Source organism: Neodiprion fabricii, chromosome 3, assembly GCF_021155785.1.
Source record: "Neodiprion fabricii isolate iyNeoFabr1 chromosome 3, iyNeoFabr1.1, whole genome shotgun sequence".
NCBI classification, from domain to species: domain Eukaryota; kingdom Metazoa; phylum Arthropoda; class Insecta; order Hymenoptera; family Diprionidae; genus Neodiprion; species Neodiprion fabricii.
In genome coordinates this window covers 33,451,817-33,474,058 of record NC_060241.1, presented here as the reverse complement: position 1 = coordinate 33,474,058, position 22,242 = coordinate 33,451,817, and the positions used below count along the sequence as shown (strand labels likewise).

Sequence of the window (22,242 nt, the reverse complement as noted above, 5' to 3'; positions counted from 1 at the left end):
CCGAATTCCGGAACGGGGGTCGCAATGAAAATTTACTATGGAACGATAATGGAAATGAGACGAAATCGGCACAACGATCGATGATTCTTATAATTGTCTACCAGCTGTAGCATTGCATCATGATTATTGAACCTTTACCTGCTACTGTTGTTTTTTATTTCAATCTTTTGCAACAATTTCGCAATAACAGCACTATATATTGTTACCGTTAATAATATACAGAGCCACATTCATGCACACGGATGCATGTCTTACAAATTTACGAAATACCGTGATGAACTACACTTTGTACCTGATCACTGAGCGTAAGTTGAAACTGACAATAACGAGTCTTCATACTTTGGAACGCTTAACGTTCACGGGACTTATCAAGCTTCTCTCGTAAAACTTGAAATATTTCCGTATTTATTATGAAATCACCTCGATATACTGGTAAAATAACGCGTTTTACGCGGAAGAAGCGAGACCGATAATTCCGTAACTGCAGATATCGCAATCAAGTGGGACAGAAATTCGGACAAGTTGAACTTTCGAGAGAGAAATTGTAACAAGATATACACTTTGGACCAGGGTGTCGGGTGAAGATGGCTGAAGGCAACAACCGTTCAGATATCATCAGATAACGCCGAACAGCACCCAGAATTGATACGACACTGCTTATTGATCACCAACCGCGTACCGGGCGCGCACAAACCACTGAACCGCTACAACCACGACCACTACAATCCTCCTGCACGACCATTACCATCATCACGATAGACGATGTAGCCATAGCCGAATGTCCGTAGCATCATTTTCTCTCGAATGACAAGACTGCCGTCGAGGGTAATATCGGGGCACGTAACAAAACCGACACGACACTGGATGTAAAAATGATAATGAGAGGGCGAATGAGGATCAGCGAAGATCCTTATACGGTGCCTTATACCGTCATGATAATAATGAAGAAATAAAGACTTAAGTTTGAAACTTACGATGACCGAATTGAAGGGATTTTGGCAGGCCAGGGCTGCTGTTGCAGGTGGAGTTCGTCGCGGAGTGAGTTTCACTGGATTATCATCCCGAACCCGCGAAGATCTGCTCGTTGGCAGCAGGCAGGGCTGCTGCGAGAGGCACAAGGGGAAAAAAGGCGAGCGGGGTGGGTTGGGGGTGGCGGGAGGTGGGAGCTGGGAGGTGGGAGGAGTGGCAACGGATATGGGTCACTCGCGGATCGATGACGCGCTCCGCTCCTAGAGAAAGAGAGCTAGACAGGAGGTGTAGTGGCTGCTTTCGCACAAAAGACCAATCAATATAGCCGACAATCTCCGATATCTGCAACCCTCTGGCATATCCCCCCCGAGTGATAATTCCACGTATAACGGTTATCGCAGGCCCAAGGTCACCTTGACGATCCGCGAGCAGCAAGGGCCGCGATCCGCGCTGCCCCGAAATCCTTTTTGAAACCACCCCGCTCGACGCCCGAAACCCCGAAATCACGGCCGGCGACGCTCGCGCATATGCCCTCGGCGTCGGCGCTACCGGCCGCCTACGTGACGTCACGTTCTATTCGAGGAACACCCCGCACCCGACCGTCCGGAGTACGCGCTTATCAATGAACGTACGTCGTCGGTACGCGATTGGTCGTCGGGCTCGTCTCGGTGTGGTACCGAACGGAAACGTCGTCCACCGTCGGCCTTTCCACTGCGCCCCTACCCAGCAGCGGGGATTACTATAAGGTCTTTGCTGCACGCAATTTCCGTATTCGGTATGCCCGATTGCTCACACCCGAAGGCCCTGCCGTTTCTATGTTTTACAAACCCCTGTATAGGTAGATCTCCAGGCGTGATTCACGCGACTATGATACCAACCGGGGGGCTTAATCGTAGATCACGAATCATGATTATCCGGTACGTTTCTTTACATGTGTATAGATTTTCGTGCCAAACGGAACACTTTTTTACATTGTGGTCGTACAAGTATAAATGGATTTTTCACCGATCGAACGAACTATACGTATTATACTGATTCGAGAAAACGTTCTCCGTGAATTCTGTGATGGAATGTTTCTTATGCTAGTCCAAACATAGTTCTCGATTATACATGGCGCATAAATTGGTAGCCGATAGACGATCCGATCTCGGGATGCTTGGTACCGCTCAGATTAAGTTTGAGGGCCTTGCTCCATTGCGAGATGGATGAAAAATGAATACCCAATATCTTGTTCGAAAATCTGCAGTGTGGCTTGAATCAGAATATGAGTACACGTGACGCAATGGATGCAGAACTGCTGCAGTTAATTTGACAATTAAATTTATTAATGGCATAGCTAATGCGTTGATGTTTACCTCCATAGGCTGAAGTATATAATTTGACACTGCGGTATTACAGCAAAATATGTTAATAGTGCGTATGAAGAGGAACACCGCAACAAGTTCATACGTGAATGCTAGTTCTAGTACCTGCGTTGTACGAAAAAGGTACGAAGAATCACTATAAACCGCGATAACTGGACCATGCTACCACACTGGAAACTACAGATATGGTTCAAGGATTAAGATGTTCGTATCGTTGGCATGAACTAACATCTTGGAAATATGGCAAACTAACGAAGAATATGTAATTGTAAGTATTACGGGGTAAAAATCAAAATACGGAAACACAGCGGAATGGAAAACGAACTATGTAATTGTAAATCGTAATCGGGTCATTCATTCTTCTGTCTGTATTTTGAACTGAAGCTTCGTTACGTCTGTTGAACTGACGACCACGATCATGTAGTCGATGAAATCCAGTAGATCGTCTAATTACAAGTTTTGAGGTTTGTGTCAAAGCGTGACATCGCGAATCGCTGCTAGGCTGCACTCGAAAATATAAATATACAGCTCGTTCACGCACGACGTATGATGTGGCAAAGGAATGTGCAAATTTCATGTGCTCCAAGTAAAAAAAAAAGAAACATATTTATATAACGCGAGCATGTTTTACGCGTTTTTCCACGTGTGTTTTTCGTACAGAAAATACCCGTTTTTAAGATGGCTGAGTGAGTCTATGAATGCGCCTGCGCGGAGTACTGAAAAGACCACATTTAAATCCTAGGAGTTGAAAGTGGTTTTTTCAGTACTGCGTGCATGCGCTGTCGCGAACAAATCTGACATCACGCGACCCGAACTTCGAATTCGAGCTTTGTGAAAAAACGTGTAACATACTCTTGTTTATACATATAGAATCGCTTGCAACAAGAAGGCAACGGTCTTTTCTGGCCTCGTGTACTTGTTCGCCGAGTTTGCCTCCTTGTTATACAATATCCTACTTATTTAGTTTTGAACAATTTCATTGCGGCTCAAACAGACTTATACGGTTTCCGAGCGTATAAATGATGTTTACGATTACTGCGCGGCCTACTGCATTTTAAATTCGGAATAATTCACCTACGTCCGCGAAACTGAGCAACTGGGAATAATTCGTATGTTATATACGCTGTACGGTCACATGCAAAACACGTGAGACATATAAATACCGGGACATTATGGAAATAGTTACGCATAGTAATGGATGAGAAGTGACGCGTGGAATTAAATCAAAGGCGCAGACAATGCTTAATTAAATGAAGAGAAGAAGTTGCCACCCTGCTCAGGGAATATAGGCTGGATTACGATACTCGTACGTCGAAACCGCATGCATGTACGGTGGTCAGTCTCTGATCGTAACTGCTCGAGCGATACCACGAACCGTTTTATCGTACTGCGTTTTGCGTACATTGCTTTCCACAATTGTGAAGTCCATTATACTAGATAAGGATCAAAACGCAAGCGAGTCTAAAATTATAACATGATAATACGACGTTAGTTGGTGGCTGTCATTTTATATCATTAAGGATAAAAAAAAATTTTCTCCAATCACCGTAGGTATCATTTTTCTCCCGTCACTTGTGTTGTAGCGTGAGGTGAATGCTCATCGTCAGGTCAAACAGCCAACATAAACTAACAGTTCTTCAAGCTGCTTCGTCATGATGCATTTGGGACATACGATTCAAGACTCTCGTGCCAAGTACCCGGAACTCACCGATGAGGTCTTGGATGATCTGCAAAAGTGGACGGAAGCCAGAGGCATCCCGGGTGTTCCTGTCGAACAATTGGCTCTGTTCACCCATAGCTGCTATTACGACAGGGAAGCCACCCTTCGCTGCATGAGTGTTTACTACAGGATGAGGGCGACAATTCCCGAGTTTTTTGCCAACCGTGATCCCAAGATGGAATGTCTGCAGCATTCATTGCGAGCACTGTACGTTTGACAAATTAATTATATTCGTAACTGTTATCCCGCATAGCAGATGATTTACCTAAGATTTTACAGTACGCTCTAATTCATTTAAATAGATAATTTTATAGGATCTACCACAGTATCTTTTCCCGCTTAGAGTAACAGTCAGGAGTAATGAATAAGTGAAAGTTTTCCATGGTAACATTCCAGAATTGCAGACGTAATAGCTTTTTTCGTGAATCGGCAATTAATACTTCTACAGTGCAATTTACACAGCTGCCAATAACAGGACTCTAAGGTTACAAACATACCGTATACCTATACTGCGATCCAATCAATTTCTCCTCCCGTCTACTATACTCCAGATTCTTATAATATACCGCTGCACTCCGATAAACAATTCCATTCATACACAGTGAGCCGTTCATATTTTGCTTACTCGCGGGATTCGTACATCAGTCTTCAGCTTCAGCTAGTAAAATACCGGTAATAGGTGTCTTGATACCCTTTAATGGGAAATGTCTGTGCTCTGAAACTTCCTGCAGCTACGTGGCTGTGAAAGTCGTCAAACATCTTTCCCGTTTAATTTCTTAATCGATATGAGACACAAACAACGTTGTACCCTGACGTAATGATATGTTTCTATACGTAATCCAGCAAGGAGTATCATTAATCTGCCTTGCATTTGAACTACGATATGTAAATGATATCTAAATGAAATTACGAACGTCTCCTTTAAACGTCACGTGTATCGTCTGGATGTGCATTCACCTTCACATGTAAGTTTAATAAAATTGAACGCTCGATGAAAAACTGTTTCCACTTTTAAAGCTCAGGTATGTGTATTGACAAACGTATGGAACAAGCTGTGTTTTTCGCAAATTGTTACGACATTCCTTTGGCTGCGGTTGAATTGTTACACACACATTCCGTTATGCAATTGAGGCATGTAACCGAACAGTCTTGTAATTCAGGTTTTGCCTACATATGTATAAATGTGCATTTGCGGGCGTGGTTACTTTCCATACAGCTTGAATTTAGCTTTTTCACGTCTATATGCAGATTACGTTTCGTGGGAGTATTCAACGGAATTTTCCGAGCTGAAGAATCTTGCGTTTCAGACAATTTGTCGGCCTTCCGGTACCAGATCCACAGGGAAACAGGATAATTTTTCATCGACTGGCGGACTCTCGACCCAGCCAGTACATATTCAATGATGGAATAAAGCTCCTGACAATGGCAGTTGATGCTAGTCTATACTCGGATGGCTGTTCACCGGGATACATATTTTTATTTGACATGCAAGGAGTCAGATTGGGCCACTTGACCAGACTTTCGGTGTCCAGTATTCGAAAATTCTTCGAGTATATACAAGAGGGACTTCCGGTTAGACTGAAGGGAATTCACGTTTTGAACGCTGTCTGGTTTATGGATAAGGTCCTTTCGCTGATCAGGCCGTTCATGAAGCGAGAATTGTTTGATATGGTAAGTAAAACTGGCTCGTCGTGTTGCCAGACAGGCTTTACTTTTTTCAAGATATTTTTATGAAGATCTCAGTAACTTTTGAAATGATACGTCTTGACTTAATATGCGTTGAGTGAGTCGTGAGATGAAAAAAAAATTGGTCTCCAATCTCAAAACTCGATTCAAGTTTCACAACCAAGTTTTTCAAAATTGTCATTATTACGATCGTGTAATTGTACACAGAGGAAACAAAAAATACATACATGCAAGTTGCGTATTATTATGTGTTATTCGGATTTAAAAATCAGAATAAAAAAATTTCCTCGACACCCTGATTGTGCACGATCGCGTGCCATTTCCATTGTAATTATACCTGCGTGCGCTGCATTTTGTGTTTTTAACGTTTCGAAGGAGTTGCGTCACCTCAGGCGCTCCTCGAAGCAAGGCAAGTATTACAAGCAAATTATAATCGCCGGCTTAAAATTCCTTGCTCAATTTGAGACGAGAATTTGCAGAGTTCTAATCAAGCGATTTGTATTGATTCAATTTTCGAACATATAATGAAATATCAGTTTGTCGTTCTATAGGTTGCCATAACTAGCAGAAGTGGCATAAATTTTTGTTCTTTCCGTTACAGCTTCATCTTTACACTGGAGACGTTTCTGAAGTATACGACCATATACCACAAAAGTGTTTACCAAAAGATTTTGGAGGGGATCTTGCTATGGTGGAAGATCTTCACGGTATGTAAAAAATAAGATGGGTCTTTCTTTCTGAAATTCTTGTGATATTCTCATGTAGTTGCTTATAATATGTAACACATGCCGCACCGCACGGGCAAAGAGTTATCACTACTACCTTCTTTGAAACGCCACTGTAAATGTGAAGCTGCCAAAATTACTTTTCAAGTTATTAATCACCGCCATATAGTTGTAGTTAGGTATGCGAGTGAAAATGCATTGTGCACCGCAATTTGACGCTCTGAATTGCGATCTCAAGAGCGTGGAATCTCGAATAGCAAAATTCTTTGCGATCTTTTTTTTGAAATCCTTCTTCTTTCAACAACGAAGAGGTCGATATGCGATCTAAGGATGGTTCAAAAAGCTATCTCGTTCAAAGTTGTGAAAACTGTTTACCGATTATTATTAAAGAAGTATGATTGTCACAGTCTCTGTGAAAATAATTTCGGGATACGCTTATCGTTTATTCTTATAATATGGTTATTTTAAAGTTTTTTTTCCCCAATTTCGCCACGTTTTTATCATTTTCTTAGTTGAATTACAATCTTTCGCACAATTTACATCATTTTCAGAGGCACATACCTTGAAATTGCTGGAATTGCGAGATTATTTTCTTGAAGAGGAAAGACTGTTCCGTGGAGGATGCAGTGCCGGTGACTCTAAAATATCCTCGTCTAGCTCTGCACTTTCTGAAGATCTTCGTTCCTCATCAAAATCCAAGGATGGATGCACTGCTTCCGCTCCAGACACCTGACCTCTCATCAGCGAGCCAAAAGCCTGTATTACAATACGTATGTGTATGTGCATTAACCACACGATATCATGTTGTAATTCAGTCATTTACGTCCTCAAGAATAAAATATTCATTCATAGTGACTTTGGGCTTGAATTACCAAAATCCCAAACCGCCAATTAACCGTTACTTGATGAAATACCTAGATGAGGTAATTCATCAGATTTTCTTCACCTCTCAGATCTTCTTTTATGTAAAACAATAGTTTTGTTTACGTGCAATAAAAGCAAGATGCACAGCAACAGAGTGTCTGCAAATATGTTGTTCATGAAAAAAATTAAACCCTTATCAAGGAAAAGACTTTCAACTAATTCTCTTGAAAATCGTACATAATTTATCAAATTGTAGTGTGAATTTTCAATTAACACATTGCAGCATCGGATGTTCAGAAGCGCGAGTTCATTGTCAGTTGTGTGCTATTTTTACTTACCTTAAAATGAGATCAAGGAAAATTGTGGAATAATAATTATCTAATTAGACAAGTCTTTTCAAACGCAGTGGCACACAATGCGGTATGATATAGGTAGACGTAGTACGCAGGTGTATAAGTATAATATTTATGTCTTACGACTTATGATATCGCGATTTATAAGTTGTTACCTATAATTATACGTATACGATAAAATCTACGAACGTAATTCTTCAGCGTGCAGTGTGAACGGCACGAATGCACTGCACTAGTATATAGTGCATTCAAATTGCTCCTATGATGTATTCACCGATGTATACGGCTACGTATACAGATATAGAAAAGATATTTTATGCAGTTTTTGAGGAATAATTTACTACGCATACTATACAAAGACTCGAACGGTACGTCCTGTTTCATGCAAAGTGCAAACTTCTCATTTATGCATTACTTTTGTGAAATAAATTTAGCTCGCTGGACGACAGCAATGAATAATTTTCCTCACTATAGCATCGCATCATTTTAAGCGACAACAAACCATCAGGATTAAATATATCATGTGGATTATTGACCGATTAAATTATTTATAATTAATTGGTAGGTATGTACATTTGTATTACATTTAACAAAAAAATCATCTTTGTTTTGCATTTTTTCCGTTATCTTTACCAAACGGTAAAAAGATTTCGCCAATCGAGTATAATTTTGATAACGAATATGATTAGTTTACCCAAAAATTTCTATTGCTGACGATATAACAATAGGAATGAAATTGGATTAGTCACAGAATGTCCGAGCCTAAAATACTTCGTTCCAATCGTCAAATTTTTTCCTTCCTCTGGGATATAAATTATTATTTTTTTTTCTTATCCATATGAAAAAAGCCAACAGAATTGAACTATTCACGGTATATTCCCCACGTGTCAGTCACCCCGCGTTCCGTAATTTTTACCTGCCAGAGGTACGCAACCAGCTATTAATTAATTGTAAGTGTGACAATTTGCATTGTTTAGCAACGGTTCGGCGAGCGGCGCGCGTCTCGTCGGCGCATCGTGGATACTCGCAAGGCATAGGCGTACATCCGTGGCCGTTTCTGATTCGACATTTCAACCGCATATCACAAGTAAGCGGTGGCTCGTGTACATTCGGCAGCGTGACAGCGTAGCAACGAAGACGGCAGAGCCAGAGGAAAGCAGGTGTTAAATGTCAAAAGTAAACAACAAGTAGATTCCAGAGAGTAAAGAGAACCCGACACGCCGGACGCCGGCTTGCAGAGCGCGGAAAAGACCGAGAAGAAGAAGACGGAGAGCGAACCGTATAACTAGTCTAGCTGAATAACAATGCTCCTGTATTATGCAGTTTTCGTACTTGCCGTCGCGGGGTTGGGTCAATCCAGTGACGAGGATTGCAAGGGATGCGTACCCCTCGACTCTCACTCATTTGATAAGGTAATTTCAGATCGTTTTACTTCTTTTATTTGGAAGATGTCGATAAAATTTCACTACTTAATTATGCGTAAAGGTAATAATTTTTCTTCGCATTCTCACGGATCGAATAATTCGAGATTTTTGTTGTGACCTAGTAGTAGATGAACAGATTGATTACAAGCATTATTTTTAGTCAACTTCATTGAATGTATTATTTTGCGAATGGATTGATTATAATCAATCGATAAGACGACGATTTCCATTTCTACTCAATGTCGTTGTTATGTCTCTTACCCAAATAGCGACGAAAAACAATAATCTTTTTCTTTCCACTATACGTTTAGCAATTAATTATTGTTTCAGGTAATTCCGAAATTTAAAGTAGCTCTAGTTAAATTTGACGTGGCTTTTCCCTATGGTGAAAAACACGAGGAGTTTGCCAAAGTTGCTGCAGCAACAAAAGATTCTGCAGATCTTTTGGTAGCAGAAGTTGGCATCAAAGATTATGGGAAAAAAGAAAATTCCGACTTGGCACAGCGCTATGGTATAACTAAGGACGATTTTCCTGCTGTTCGTTTGTTCTTGCAAGGAAAATCCGAACCTATACCATTTGTTCAGAAATTAGATTCTGATTTTACTGCTGAAAATTTAAAAAGATTTATTAGAGCACGATCAGATGTCTATTTGGGATTGCCAGGATGTGTTGAACAGCTCGATAGGTTGGCGGAAGAATTTAAAAGTAGTCAGGATAAGGAGAGACAGGTATAATGGAAATTTCTTAGTAGCATAAGTTAATCAAGAGTACAATGTCATCAAGTGTTTCATGAAACTTCATTCATGGAATACTGAATGAGCTGATTAAAAAAAAATTAATGTTTCCCACAGGAAATACTGAGTAAAGCGAAAATTTTTGAAGAAACATTGCCCGAAGAACATCGAAAGGCGGCTCAAGTTTATGTAAAGACGATGGAGCGAATAATGGAAAGAGGCGATGTGTTTGTACAGTTGGAACAATCGAGACTAGAGGGATTATTGAAAGGAAAGATATCCAAGGACAAGAAACGCAATATGGAAGAAAGGCGTAACATCTTACAATCATTCGCACACAGAGATGAACTTTAATTTTTTGATTAATAATTGATTATTCATTGAGAGCATTTATGAAACTAGTTGAGACTTTAAAGAGCCTTACTTGAATGAATCGAACTATTGATGATTCTGCACTGTGATAATTCGAACGAACCTCTTCAGCCAAATTGAAGTCTTGTCTTTGTGAATATGTATGTACATTCCTATGAGAACTCCTTATCAACAGTCAGAAGATCCATAAGTTTGTTACTCTTCTCTACGCATCTTTGTAAACAAAAATAAGTTTCCACAAAAGATATTTTGGTCCTCTTTGGCTGTTTCGAACAATGAGACATGAAAGTTTCCGTAATACCCGATTCCTGTATGCCATATGAGATGTAAATTTTCCTATAAGAGCTCAAGACTGCCATCAATTTGTAGAGATTACATCAATCTAATGGGAAAAAATATATACCACAACTGAAGTATCAAGTAATTTTGTGACTTAGTAGCCCTCTTCAGTTAGCTACATGTGGCGCAAGGTCAAAACAGGTGAATTTGCAAATAGTTAAACTATGATATAAATATATGTAGATATATCTTGCAGAAATTGATCAGTACATTAAATGAAAGTACCGGTACGATAATATTTTCAAGTCTCTGTACAATATGCCGAATAAATAAAAACGAGGAAACATATCATGCAATACCCAACTGTTTGTGATGTAGTAACAAAACCCTTTACATTGTAATTTCTCTATTTCATGTAGCTGTTAAAATACGTATACCAGTGGATTAATTATATTATTCGCCGGAGATAGAGAAACAAATAATAAAATACCGAATGTGTGTAAAATCCCGAAGTTACTAGGCATTGGAGTTCTCAATCAATTTGATAGTAATTAGAATGCAGTAAATAGAATAAAACTTTTTCAAGGGCACACATTTTATGTTAATATAAATATACAACGATATGTCGTTTATATTATATAATATGATTACAAATTTTATCACTAAATTCTAAATACATTCATGGTGCGTCAGTAAAAACTTTCAACTAACCCATTCGGTTGGATCAGTAGTTGTATCAATCATTTAAAAAAATGCTCACATATACCAAATATTAAAGTCAGTGACTAATAAGTTTGGTTATATGTGTATACATAATATATCTTTTTAAAATCAGATCCCGCCCATTGTAGCTTCGAAAACTTCATTCCAGAGCTTGCCAAGGCTTGCTCCAAGTCACTGCTCAGATCAGTTTTATAATATGTTTTATTCAGTTGATTATTGCGTTGTTCTAGAAAGCCTACCAAGTATTTCAAATAGATCCCTGCGTGAACTGTGACTTGTTTTTCTCATTTTCATTGAGAAAGAAAGAACCAAGTAGAGAATAAAATGCAAATACAAGAATCACAAACGTTTATATGTATAACATCTGTATAAATATCGTTTCAATTAACAAACCGAAAATTTGTTCAACGCTTGTATTGAATTGCCAATAATGTTCATATTTTCACGATGTATGATCGTTCTTAATTTTAACATGCATCTCGGAATGTTCGTTCCAGCTTTTCTAATTTCAAAGTTTAGTTTTATTCGTTACTTGTCTTGGTCAATATTCTTCACAGACAGCTTTGCCAGCTGGCCCTCTACTTCCTTTGCCTCCTCCTCAGACTTGGCCTCGTTAGATACTTTTTCTACATGATCTTCCTTCTCAGCTACCTCCGGTTTATCCTTTTTATCTTCTTGCACTTCTTTGGATTCCCTTGTCTGATTCTCATTATCACTACTTTCACAGTAGCTAACATCACTGTAGCTAGCTTCACTTGAACTGTCATCCTTTTGTTCATCGACACCAGTTTTACCGGCATAAATTTCACATTCTGAGCCCACTATTTTCTTGGCTTTTTCAAACGCATCTTTCCACATTGTAGCATCTTGGAGAAAAGTCTAACATTAATAATATGCATCTAATAGTAATTATAACTAATGATATAGAATTGCCTAGAGGTGTTTGCAGATATCCTATTTAACAGGCCCGTTAAATGAAAAGACGGAAACTTACTTTCAGCATTGGCAAAGCGAATAGCGAGTAGCTCTGGCTTTAATTCTTCGTCAGCAAAATCGGCTAGGACACTCCAAACCCAAGCCCGATCACTTCCGCAATTTGGTTTGAGCTCCATCCACGGTGTAACAAAATGGTTTGCGCATATCTTCAGAGTTTTGTCTCTGCGCATGACTACCCTCACAGTACTTTTTGTTTTGTGTCTCAAGAGTTTGACTTCCCCTGTACCTCTCTCCTTCCATTTTGATAAACCATCGCTCGAGTCGTAACGATACAGTTTAGCTCTCCTAATACAATTGAAAGATAACACAAAATTTCAGAGACTGTGGTACTTCGAATCAATTTTTGTCCCCTCGACATCCTGCAGTCGCTGCAGTTTGCAAATCAATGCGACTACTTGGCAAAAAGAAGCAACGAAAACTCACAGTTTTATCAGCTCGACTTCGTCCTCCTCGTTGTTTGAGACTTCGATAATTGGTAGTGAAATAATAGGTTCAAAGTGCACGTCATTTTCGACATTCTCTTCCTCGTTGTCATGCGGCACTCCACCGTCAACGACGTGGTCCCCGTTCAACTAGAAGTCGGAAAACAAAGAGAGCGTAGAATCGTTAACAGCGTGATTTAGCTTTGTGTATGAGAAAAAGTGTTGGCAGAGTGAAAAACACACTTACTCCGTTTTCTGGCATTATATTCCGTTTCTAATACGTTTACCTCCCAGGATATATAGCGAATATATAGATCGCTGGTAGTTATATATCAATGAATTAGGTACGCACGCGATTCGCGCCAACCAACAACCCTCGAATGGCGAAAATTCGTTGCGATATATACTTATTTCAACGAGACTGAAATGTTTTAATGTTGGTGGTGTTGCGGGGGTGTGTGTGATGCGATCCTGAAATACGATTGGTAGTTGGACACCCTAAAAGAACCGGAGGGCCAATTGGAGACAAGGTCAGCCCATCGAATAAACCACAGGCAACTTTGACGGCTATTTTTTTTTTCTACTTTCTACGCCGCACCAAATTTTCAATTTTCTCGTTATCTCGCTATTGTATGGGAATTTCACCCTAGTGTTTATTTTTCACGCTGAATATATATTCTGTCATTTTAGTCATTGTAGCAGTTCATTCAACGTAAGGTGACCAAAAATTTTAATTAATTAATTGCATTCTTAATATGCGCGTCTGCTTTGATGTGACAGTCTGGTGATTCAAAATCCCATACCATAGGAAAATTTATCAAAGAAAACCTGGGTTTCTGCTTAAAGAATATCGAGCTCGGCGCGAGGCTCGGATCAACCGAATGGTTGGAAATAATTACTGAACATTTAAAATACCCTCAATTCTTAATCATGAAACGAAAATCGGGCACTGTTCGGTTAGTTCGTAGATCTGAGAACACAATTGCGATTATACTACGGACGCGTATGTAGTGCTTTTTTTTGGCCCCCTGCTGACGAACTACAGACGCCAATCATGGCTGCCAACAGTTGGAGAAGAAAATACCTTCTGACCGGAACGATTGAATGGATCTTCGATAAAGTTGATAAAGTTTGAGCCGGCTAGAAGCAAATTCTGTACTTTGCCCGAGGAAATATCGCTTCGGTACAAAGTTTGCACCAATCGTTCCAGGATTTGGTATCAGAAATCGTCAAGCTTGCGCGGCAGCATAGGCAACGTGACGTAAACGATCGCCCGGCACTTGGCAATATTGGCTGTGTCGAGACTCGAAGAGGCTGGTCGCCGTCGCCGCCGTAGAGCCGAGAGAAGGGAAGGGGGATCGTGCGCTTGTCCGGGCGGCCATTGCGAGTACCTTGTATAATCCGCGAACGCGAGTGAGTGCCCGGTGAAATCCAGGAAAATCAGTGACCATCCTTAGCGCAAGGTGCTCCGTGTGAAGCCCGGGACTCGCCCGAAACCCCAGGCCGATGGCTGAGACTGATAAATTGAACATCGACAGCATCATAGCCCGGCTCTTAGAAGGTAAACCTGATCGATGCCCCGTAGGTGTATGCGTTGCGAAACTCTCCTATCCTGCCCGACCTACAGATCAAATTTTCGTCAGTCGAATAACGTGTTTGAATCAATGAAAGCGGGACGCTAAGGAGGTGTGCTTTTTTGCTATTTAACGATTACGCAACGGGGATTAAAATTAGGTACATGAAGCGGGGGCGCCGGAATAGTTTGTTTACAAAAAACGGCGTTGACAACCGCCGTGAATCCGCTAGCTTTGGGCGAGGTCCCGAAACGCGATTACGCTCGATCATTATTCTAATTCTAATATCTTACTTGTCCTCTCTTTTACCTTCTAGTGCGGGGAGCTCGACCTGGTAAAAATGTTCAGCTGACCGAGGGCGAAATTCGAGGCCTCTGCCTCAAATCTCGTGAAATATTTCTATCCCAGCCCATCTTACTCGAATTGGAGGCTCCCTTGAAAATTTGTGGTAAGTTTTCGTGTTACCAACCTCTGCTCTACCTACTTGTCCTACATATTCACCTTGTTTATCTTACAACATAAATTTCTATTTTTGTACACAGAAACAACAACTTTACAGACTCCTGATTTGTGACTTTGTTTATTTTTATTTTGACATTAATATGACCCAAATCAAACGTAACTTGTCAATGTTTTCTTTTATTACTTATTGGGATTAATAATCTGTGTAACCACCTACCAATTTACTATTGTTTATTTCCTCTCTTATCACTTTCAGAAATAAGACTTATGTGTCATCAAAATTGCGGACACGTTATTCAACTACATATTTTCATTGCTCTAACAAAACTACTCTTTATCTACATTATCACTGTTATACTGCAAATAAATTATTTAGAAACTTGAGTACGCTTCAAATGTGAAGGAAAATTAAAATTTCGGGTATTGTGGATTTTACGTAAATGTTTACAGGTATTGCACGGATGCAAAGAGATGACATTCGGGAAACAGATGTTGTTTCAGTGTATGCAAATATTATTCATTACTTGGAAAAAGAGCAAAAAAAAAAATTAATTTTGTATCTTATCGCTTGTGTTAAGCAAACGTTGCCAAGGTGATTGGATAAAACCTAAAATACGCATGTTACGTTGTTTTTACATGACGATTTTGTATCTACTGATTTCAATACTACATGTATCACATTATTTAAATCATATGCATTATTCCTATCGAAAATAGTACAATATTACTTACTTATCAGTTCTGGGTTCTGTAGACTTTTGATTGACATATTTTTTCATTGTAATTGACAGATTAACATTCGGAAGGCTTTAATAATTCATTTTCCTTCATTAACCATATATTCAATTTGCGCATTGGCTAATATCTGTCAAATACCTTCACACCTAAATTTATACACATTTTGCTTTGTGTGAGGTTTATTTTAAGTAAGTGTGCCAGTATATAAATGCTGCATGTATTAACTATTACTCATAGCATTAAGACATGCCAATGCGCATCATCAGATGCATAGATAGATATTTTGATGGTCAAACGTGCCATATGACTCAATTTAATTTCATTATGATCCACACAGTGGATCATCAAAACCAGTCGTATTTCTTTCAGCTTAATTTCCATGTTGTCTGTCGGAGCGTTTCTATAGCTTATGAGCTTCATCTAAGTATAACATATAAATTTAAACATATTGGCAATAAAGATAAATATGCGTACTACTCTTAGACAGTAGCAAATTATTGTGGTAAAACCAGTTGAACAAATATGTTTCACCAGAAAGAGAATACAAATCTTGGTAATTCATTCAATTTTTTTTTCTCAGGGGATATCCATGGACAGTACTATGACTTGCTGCGGCTTTTCGAATACGGAGGTTTTCCACCAGAGAGTAACTACTTATTTCTGGGCGACTATGTAGACAGAGGGAAACAATCTTTGGAGACAATCTGTCTTCTGCTCGCCTACAAGATCAAGTATCCTGAAAATTTCTTTTTGCTTAGAGGAAATCACGAATGTGCATCAATCAACAGGATATATGGCTTTTACGATGAGTGTGAGTCCTTTTGTCATATAATATTTGTTTTCTTTGTTCTTTATTTCGTTTTGAGGAAATTTATTCCTCGCGGAAATTACTCAACTACCTCCCATCGAAACCCCAGTGATTCATTTCTCACAAACAGGATAAAGAAGTAGTTTCACTGCTTTCTCGTGTCCCTCATCTGTTGGGCACACGTGCATTTAGTAAAATATATCAGCTTCGTGATGAATAGAAGAGATTGAGTGAGATTAAAAAAAAGTAAAAAAAAATTTCAGTATATCGCATTTATTTTTGTCTGTCAGAAAATAAGCAAGGTTGCGGTGTTGGAATGTGGTTTGATTTTCATTTTTTCCACTGCGTTTGAAATATACTTTTTAACTAAGAATTGTTTACTAAGATAACATGTTTTGAAAGTAATTACTTGCAATTTTTCTTAAAGTATGTCTGTTTGAAAAACACACTTCTGAGTTATCTCATGATTTTACGTACATGGGTAATTTTACCATGTATCATTTGGTTTTGCTTGCAGTAATTTTGACAGTTATTTTAATTGTAGATCCAATTTAGTTATCTTTTGAGTAAATCATCAAATTCAACTGATATTTGCGAGTTTTGATTACAAGAAGCAATCGCTTCTGACAACTGATAAGAGATAATGCAATCCTACTTCTATCTTGTAATTAGTGAAGGATAAACTCGTTTGACATTATCGCTCGTGTTCTATACCCGTTTTTTTTTTTTTTTTTTCAATTGTTTATCAAATTATTCAGCCTTTTATTTCATATTCTTTTAATCCCAATTTAATGTGTCTACATAGAAAGTAAATGAATATGAGGCAGCATAGGAAGCTTACAGCTTTGACACACAAAGTAAATAAAGACTGGATTCAATTCACAATGCTTCATTCTTTTAATTTGTCTTTGACACTTGAAATTATACTTTGTAAGAACTGCAATTTGTTATCTCCTCCTCTAAAGATTCATTATGTTTATCAAATTATTATTGATTATTAGTAGCTTGCATTGTTCCGCTAAAGGAACAAATTAATAAAATTTTATTCAATTTATGATTGTTTGTCTTGCAGGTAAGCGTCGGTACAACATTAAACTATGGAAAACATTTACCGATTGTTTTAACTGCTTGCCAGTCGCAGCAATTGTTGACGAAAAAATCTTCTGCTGTCATGGAGGCTTAAGTCCGGATCTCCAGAGCATGGAGCAAATAAGACGTATTATGCGACCCACCGATGTACCTGATCAAGGCTTATTGTGCGATCTGCTATGGTCGGATCCGGACAAAGATACAATGGGTTGGGGTGAAAACGATCGTGGTGTTTCATTTACTTTTGGTGCAGAAGTCGTTGCCAAATTTTTACATAAACATGATTTTGATCTCATCTGTCGAGCTCATCAGGTAAATAACCTCGCGACATTCATTGCAGTTAATTTATCACGATGGCAGAATATTGTTCACTTAATATCTTGCGTCATTTTTTTTTTTGTTCATAACCATTATTTTCTTTTTCAATCAACAATATACAAGGAATTAACATTTTCTGGTCCTTGACTAAAAAGTTAACATTGTCAGATTTTTAGTTTGATAATTTTAAGTAGCCTCTAATTGTAAGATATATTTAATTCTGTTTTGAACTGAGAGCATTTAATCTTAGTCATAAAAACTAGTGTGTTCAGTAAAGATGTCGAAAATGTCATGCAGTATTCAATTTAGAGTCTAATAATAGCCAGTTACTGTAGCATTACGTAACCCCAAGAAATTAGTGCCTAGAGAATGAAAACTTCGTTCCTGATTATGCAAAAAAAAATGTACCAAATCTTCAGACTCTTGTTTACTTTTTGCCATTTATCTGTTATATCATTAACACCATACATGTAGATTGACTCACGAAATTTTTCATGTAAATACTTCATCCACTAAAGTCTCACATAAAATAGCATGACGTTCATTTCAAAAGCATCGAATAAGTTAGTTACTTTGCGTTCATGTTGACTGCAAAAACAGAGTGACATACTGAAGGCAGCTTAATTCCACACTAAACAGAAAAATTATTTTTCTCTTGCGGTTCTTTTTAATATCAGTATATCAAAGAATAAATTTGGACAAGTCTATCCAAAATTAAGTCTGTAATAAAAAGGTTACTCAAAAGTGCTGCATGCACTGTTGTGAACATTTCAATGTGATGAAATTTGCTATTCTACAAGCATTACGGTAAACATTTCCAGGATTTAATATTTTTTCTCCCAAATTCAGTTTCTACTTTTATTTTTTTAAACATTTTCCTATTCAGATGATAAGCCAATGTACAAAATGTCATTTTGAAGCAATAATTAACACACTACATCAGCAACAACAGCGAACCGCTTTTAAGAATTCCACGTCTAATCTACGATCATGAATTTCAAAATACATGTTCTGCTTAAACTGAAAATATTGATAGTTGTAATTATTGTTTTTCGTTCTAGGTTGTTGAAGATGGCTACGAGTTCTTCGCTAAACGTCAATTGGTTACATTATTTTCTGCGCCAAACTATTGCGGTGAATTTGACAATGCGGGCGCTATGATGTCCGTGGATGAGACTCTGATGTGCAGCTTTCAGATTCTCAAGCCCGCTGATAAACGAAAGTTTACTTACGGTGGTTTAAACGCTGGACGACCCGTCACACCACCACGAGGTGCCAACAACAAAAACAAAAAGAAGTGAATTCCCTAATGTTCATTAGAACAATATTTAGGACCTTAAGACCTTCCCCCCAGATCCCTAACCCTATCCCCAGCCACCCTATAAGACATTAAGTCCTTGTAAGAAAGAATTCTATTATTATGAATACATAAACCTGCGGAGCCATCCACAATCGATAATACAAGTGAGGACAACTTGGAATAACGTTGCAAGCTGGTATCTTTGTTTCCGAATAAAAGAAAGAAAAAAAAATATATTAGAGAACATCAGTCGGTGCAATTAATGAATAATTTTTCTGCCGTGTATTCATGACTGAGGCAGATATAGGTAGATTCATTTTTAGTGTTATTTTCTTTTTCGAATATTCACCGGAGATTTAGTAACGCCCTAAGCCTTGTTATAAAGTATGACGTTTAGGTACGTGTGACAAATGACAATTAGATACTTATATTGACTATCGATGCGAAATTACATCTGCATAACGCTTACTGTTTTACTGTCACTTTTTTTGTTCGAGTAAGACTTTTTTTTTGTACCACAATCTGTACCGCAGAATATATTTTTAGTCATTATTATAGTACACGCCGTTTTATAACCCACCCTTATTATCAGTTGTTTATGTTTACTACGGAAACTAATATTGAGCCTCATGATTTTCGTGTTACAAAAAAACACGTGTATATACCTATAAATATATACACATTCATACATACATACATACATACATACATACATGTGTAAATCAATTTGGTGCCAATTTCTCAAGTTCAACCATGCATGGGAATGAAACTGAGTACTGACAAGGTGGATTGAATAATTGGGCTCTAACGACTTTGAAATGTATTTTAGATGTTATTCGCATATGTATGTATGAGAACTCTTGCAACATCTAATAAGTTGCGATGTAACCGATTTGTTACTGTAATAGGCAAGTTTTCTTTCCATACATGACTTCCAAATGACACTGAAACCGTTGATCGAATGGTAAGATTGGGCCGTAGTATATGCCAGATGAATATCTAATGAATACAGATTTAGGGAAACAATGTTTACATCCGTTATCGGCCTTGCAACGTCCTTTTAAGCTAGTTTCCGATTCTTTGTAGCTAGCAATTTAGGAGGGGATAATAATAAGAATATTAATAATAATAATAATAAATAACGCAAACAGAAGTACACACATAATTAAAAGTAAGCAAGCCAAACGCGCATTGCAAGATTTTGCGTGGTCTCATTTCATCGTACGTGTGAGTTTTATCATTTTAAAATCATCCTTCATTCAAATCATTGCCATTCTCATTACCGTGTCCCCCGACAATTGGCACGTCCTTATGTCCACATTGTTTCCTCGTAGAAAATTAGGTCTATTCGGATGACACTGTTTGAAACAAGCATTAGTGTTTATAATAATTTGTCAACCGAGGATTGGCTAACAGCGCTCCCTTAATTACTGTACATTAATTTTTTATAAATAAAGGTCACCGAAAAAACAAAATCGCATTATATCTCATTATTTAAGTAACTTATAACTAAACCTCATCAGTTTACCCCGTATATGCGAGCGTCTGGCCAAGTAATATCCTTTACCAATGTAATTAGCTCATCGATTGGCCGATAGAAAAATAGTACCGTTTATTTAAATGCTATTCAGGTAAATTATTGTTCTTTGTTCTAAAAAATTATTCTACTTATTGCTGACTTGTGTGTCTAGAAATAGATTACATTGATGCTTATGCCGTCGGGTAACAACCATGATAATTCGACAGTGCTATTCTTTGGAAAGTTTCTAAACTTTATCATCCGAAAAGGCCGTACAATTAAACGTAGCGTAATTTTCATAACGTTTACTCGTGTGATGTTTAAATTTGAGATATAAAACTGTTGTGCAAAACTGTTGAGTATCGTGAATGATGAGATCTGTGGCAATAGACATCAAGTAATTCTTGACCGTCAGCATAATCGTGTTGACAAAAAAATAAGGAAATACAAATTATCCAGTGTTAGTCTTTGGTTAAGACATTTTGTAAATATATTGATTCTTCATCAGTACTACTTACCATTACTGCTACAATTATTGCTACTCCTACGACTACTACTGCTATCACTAATAATACTAATAACAATAATAACAGTAATGATAATAATAATAATACAACTACAAAGTAATAAATAAATACCTAAAAATTCAGTGTCACCGCAGTCTTTGATCATTTTTATCCGTGGCAATTCCTCATTTTGAAATTGTCTTTCCGATTGGTGTAGAGTGTTTCGAGAAGCTGTGTAAAAGATCCGTAACGTGGTGCGTTTATACGGCGTGCGTGTGTGTGTGCGTGCTGCACTGATATTAATTATGTTCGTTGGCGTATACTTTTGAAAGTATTCTAAATGTAAAAGCAAAGATTTCAACTAAAATTACTTTATTTTTAGAAAATAGTTGCATCTGAAATGAAAAAGAATTCTCCAGATCTACAGCGGCAAGATAATTACAGATTAGATTGCATACATGGCATGGTCTAATTGGAGACTTAATCTGCTGCCGGGGATGTATGATGTAGAATAGGTCCACTTGTTTCGAGCATAGAATTATTTAGTCGACGGAACGTAAATACTTTGTACCGTTATCAGCTATTTTCAACTTTTCTTTGTAACTACTTACTACCCCCATTCCGGCAATATTTTAGTTTTTGACGAGTTTATTTATCTTTAACGTTCACGTGAGTAGGTATTACGAGCACGACTATTACGGTAGGTGTTACGATGCGGACTTGCCGCGTTGAAATACATACTCGAGGTATACGCAAGGCTCGAAAAGGTTTCCCTCAAGGCTCGCCGGACCGAAGTAACCGAATAGAAAATATAATACGCAGTTTGCGTAATACGTACATAGATATGCATATTCTTATAGGTATACGATTCGAGGTCCAACTATAATCCCAGAAGCGTACGCTTGCAAATTCCTTGGCCGTGTGTACGATGAGCATGGCGCACGAGTTATATCTATAAACTGGTGAAGGAATTACGCTTTGGTACTCATTGCGGGCACTCAAACGTTGCAATTTTTCATTCGAACATTGCATTATACCATTTTTTTTCTAATTTCGGAAACTAATCTTACGGAAGTGGATGGCCATAAATATCTCTAATGTCCTCTTGTCAGCCGCGTAACACGCGACGTAATTCTTGTGTCAAACTCAGCTTATAGGTATGCCCGTACACACTGCACGTCTGCAGTTAACCCGTACGACACATATGACATATTATACTGGGATGTCATTTTTATTATTTGTATTTACAAATTATTATACGTACTATACGTACATTACATATATTTATATATATAC

General features: G+C 38.1%; 4 protein-coding genes across 8 annotated transcripts; 3 read left to right on the top strand and 1 right to left on the bottom strand.

Moving 5' to 3' along the window:
• The first annotated feature begins 1,660 nt into the window (after positions 1–1,660).
• Positions 1,661–7,319, top strand: LOC124177240 (alpha-tocopherol transfer protein-like). 3 transcript variants are annotated; one of them, XM_046559398.1, is made up of 5 exons: positions 1,661–2,601; positions 3,917–4,260; positions 5,361–5,724; positions 6,341–6,446; positions 7,016–7,319. In XM_046559398.1, exons 2-5 carry the CDS (start codon positions 3,986–3,988, stop codon positions 7,195–7,197), a joined length of 927 nt encoding a protein of 308 aa, XP_046415354.1. In that variant the 5' UTR covers positions 1,661–2,601; positions 3,917–3,985; the 3' UTR covers positions 7,198–7,319. The 3 variants fall into 3 exon arrangements, with proteins under 3 accessions (XP_046415354.1, XP_046415355.1, XP_046415353.1); XM_046559399.1 differs by lacking the exon at positions 1,661–2,601 and adding an exon at positions 3,626–3,880 and having other exon boundaries at positions 3,967–4,260; XM_046559397.1 differs by lacking the exon at positions 1,661–2,601 and adding an exon at positions 3,627–3,820.
• A 1,428-nt stretch (positions 7,320–8,747) lies between these two features.
• Positions 8,748–10,601, top strand: LOC124177242 (endoplasmic reticulum resident protein 29). The gene is made up of 3 exons (XM_046559403.1): positions 8,748–9,093; positions 9,436–9,834; positions 9,958–10,601. The coding sequence occupies exons 1-3, from the start codon at positions 8,986–8,988 to the stop codon at positions 10,192–10,194; spliced, it is 744 nt and encodes a 247-aa protein (XP_046415359.1). The 5' UTR covers positions 8,748–8,985; the 3' UTR covers positions 10,195–10,601.
• On the bottom strand, positions 10,210–13,661 carry LOC124177241 (ran-specific GTPase-activating protein-like). 3 transcript variants are annotated; one of them, XM_046559401.1, is made up of 5 exons: positions 13,548–13,661; positions 12,880–13,130; positions 12,634–12,782; positions 12,209–12,495; positions 10,210–12,080 (listed from the first exon to the last, which is right to left on the bottom strand). In XM_046559401.1, exons 2-5 carry the CDS (start codon positions 12,892–12,894, stop codon positions 11,743–11,745), a joined length of 789 nt encoding a protein of 262 aa, XP_046415357.1. In that variant the 5' UTR covers positions 12,895–13,130; positions 13,548–13,661; the 3' UTR covers positions 10,210–11,742. The 3 variants fall into 3 exon arrangements, with proteins under 3 accessions (XP_046415357.1, XP_046415358.1, XP_046415356.1); XM_046559402.1 differs by having other exon boundaries at positions 12,880–13,103; XM_046559400.1 differs by having other exon boundaries at positions 12,880–13,627.
• Positions 13,662–13,810: 149 nt separating this feature from the next.
• On the top strand, positions 13,811–20,396 carry LOC124177239 (serine/threonine-protein phosphatase alpha-2 isoform). The gene is made up of 5 exons (XM_046559395.1): positions 13,811–14,193; positions 14,523–14,654; positions 15,987–16,217; positions 17,287–17,615; positions 18,683–20,396. Exons 1-5 carry the CDS (start codon positions 14,139–14,141, stop codon positions 18,920–18,922), a joined length of 987 nt encoding a protein of 328 aa, XP_046415351.1. The 5' UTR covers positions 13,811–14,138; the 3' UTR covers positions 18,923–20,396.
• Positions 20,397–22,242: the final 1,846 nt, after the last annotated feature.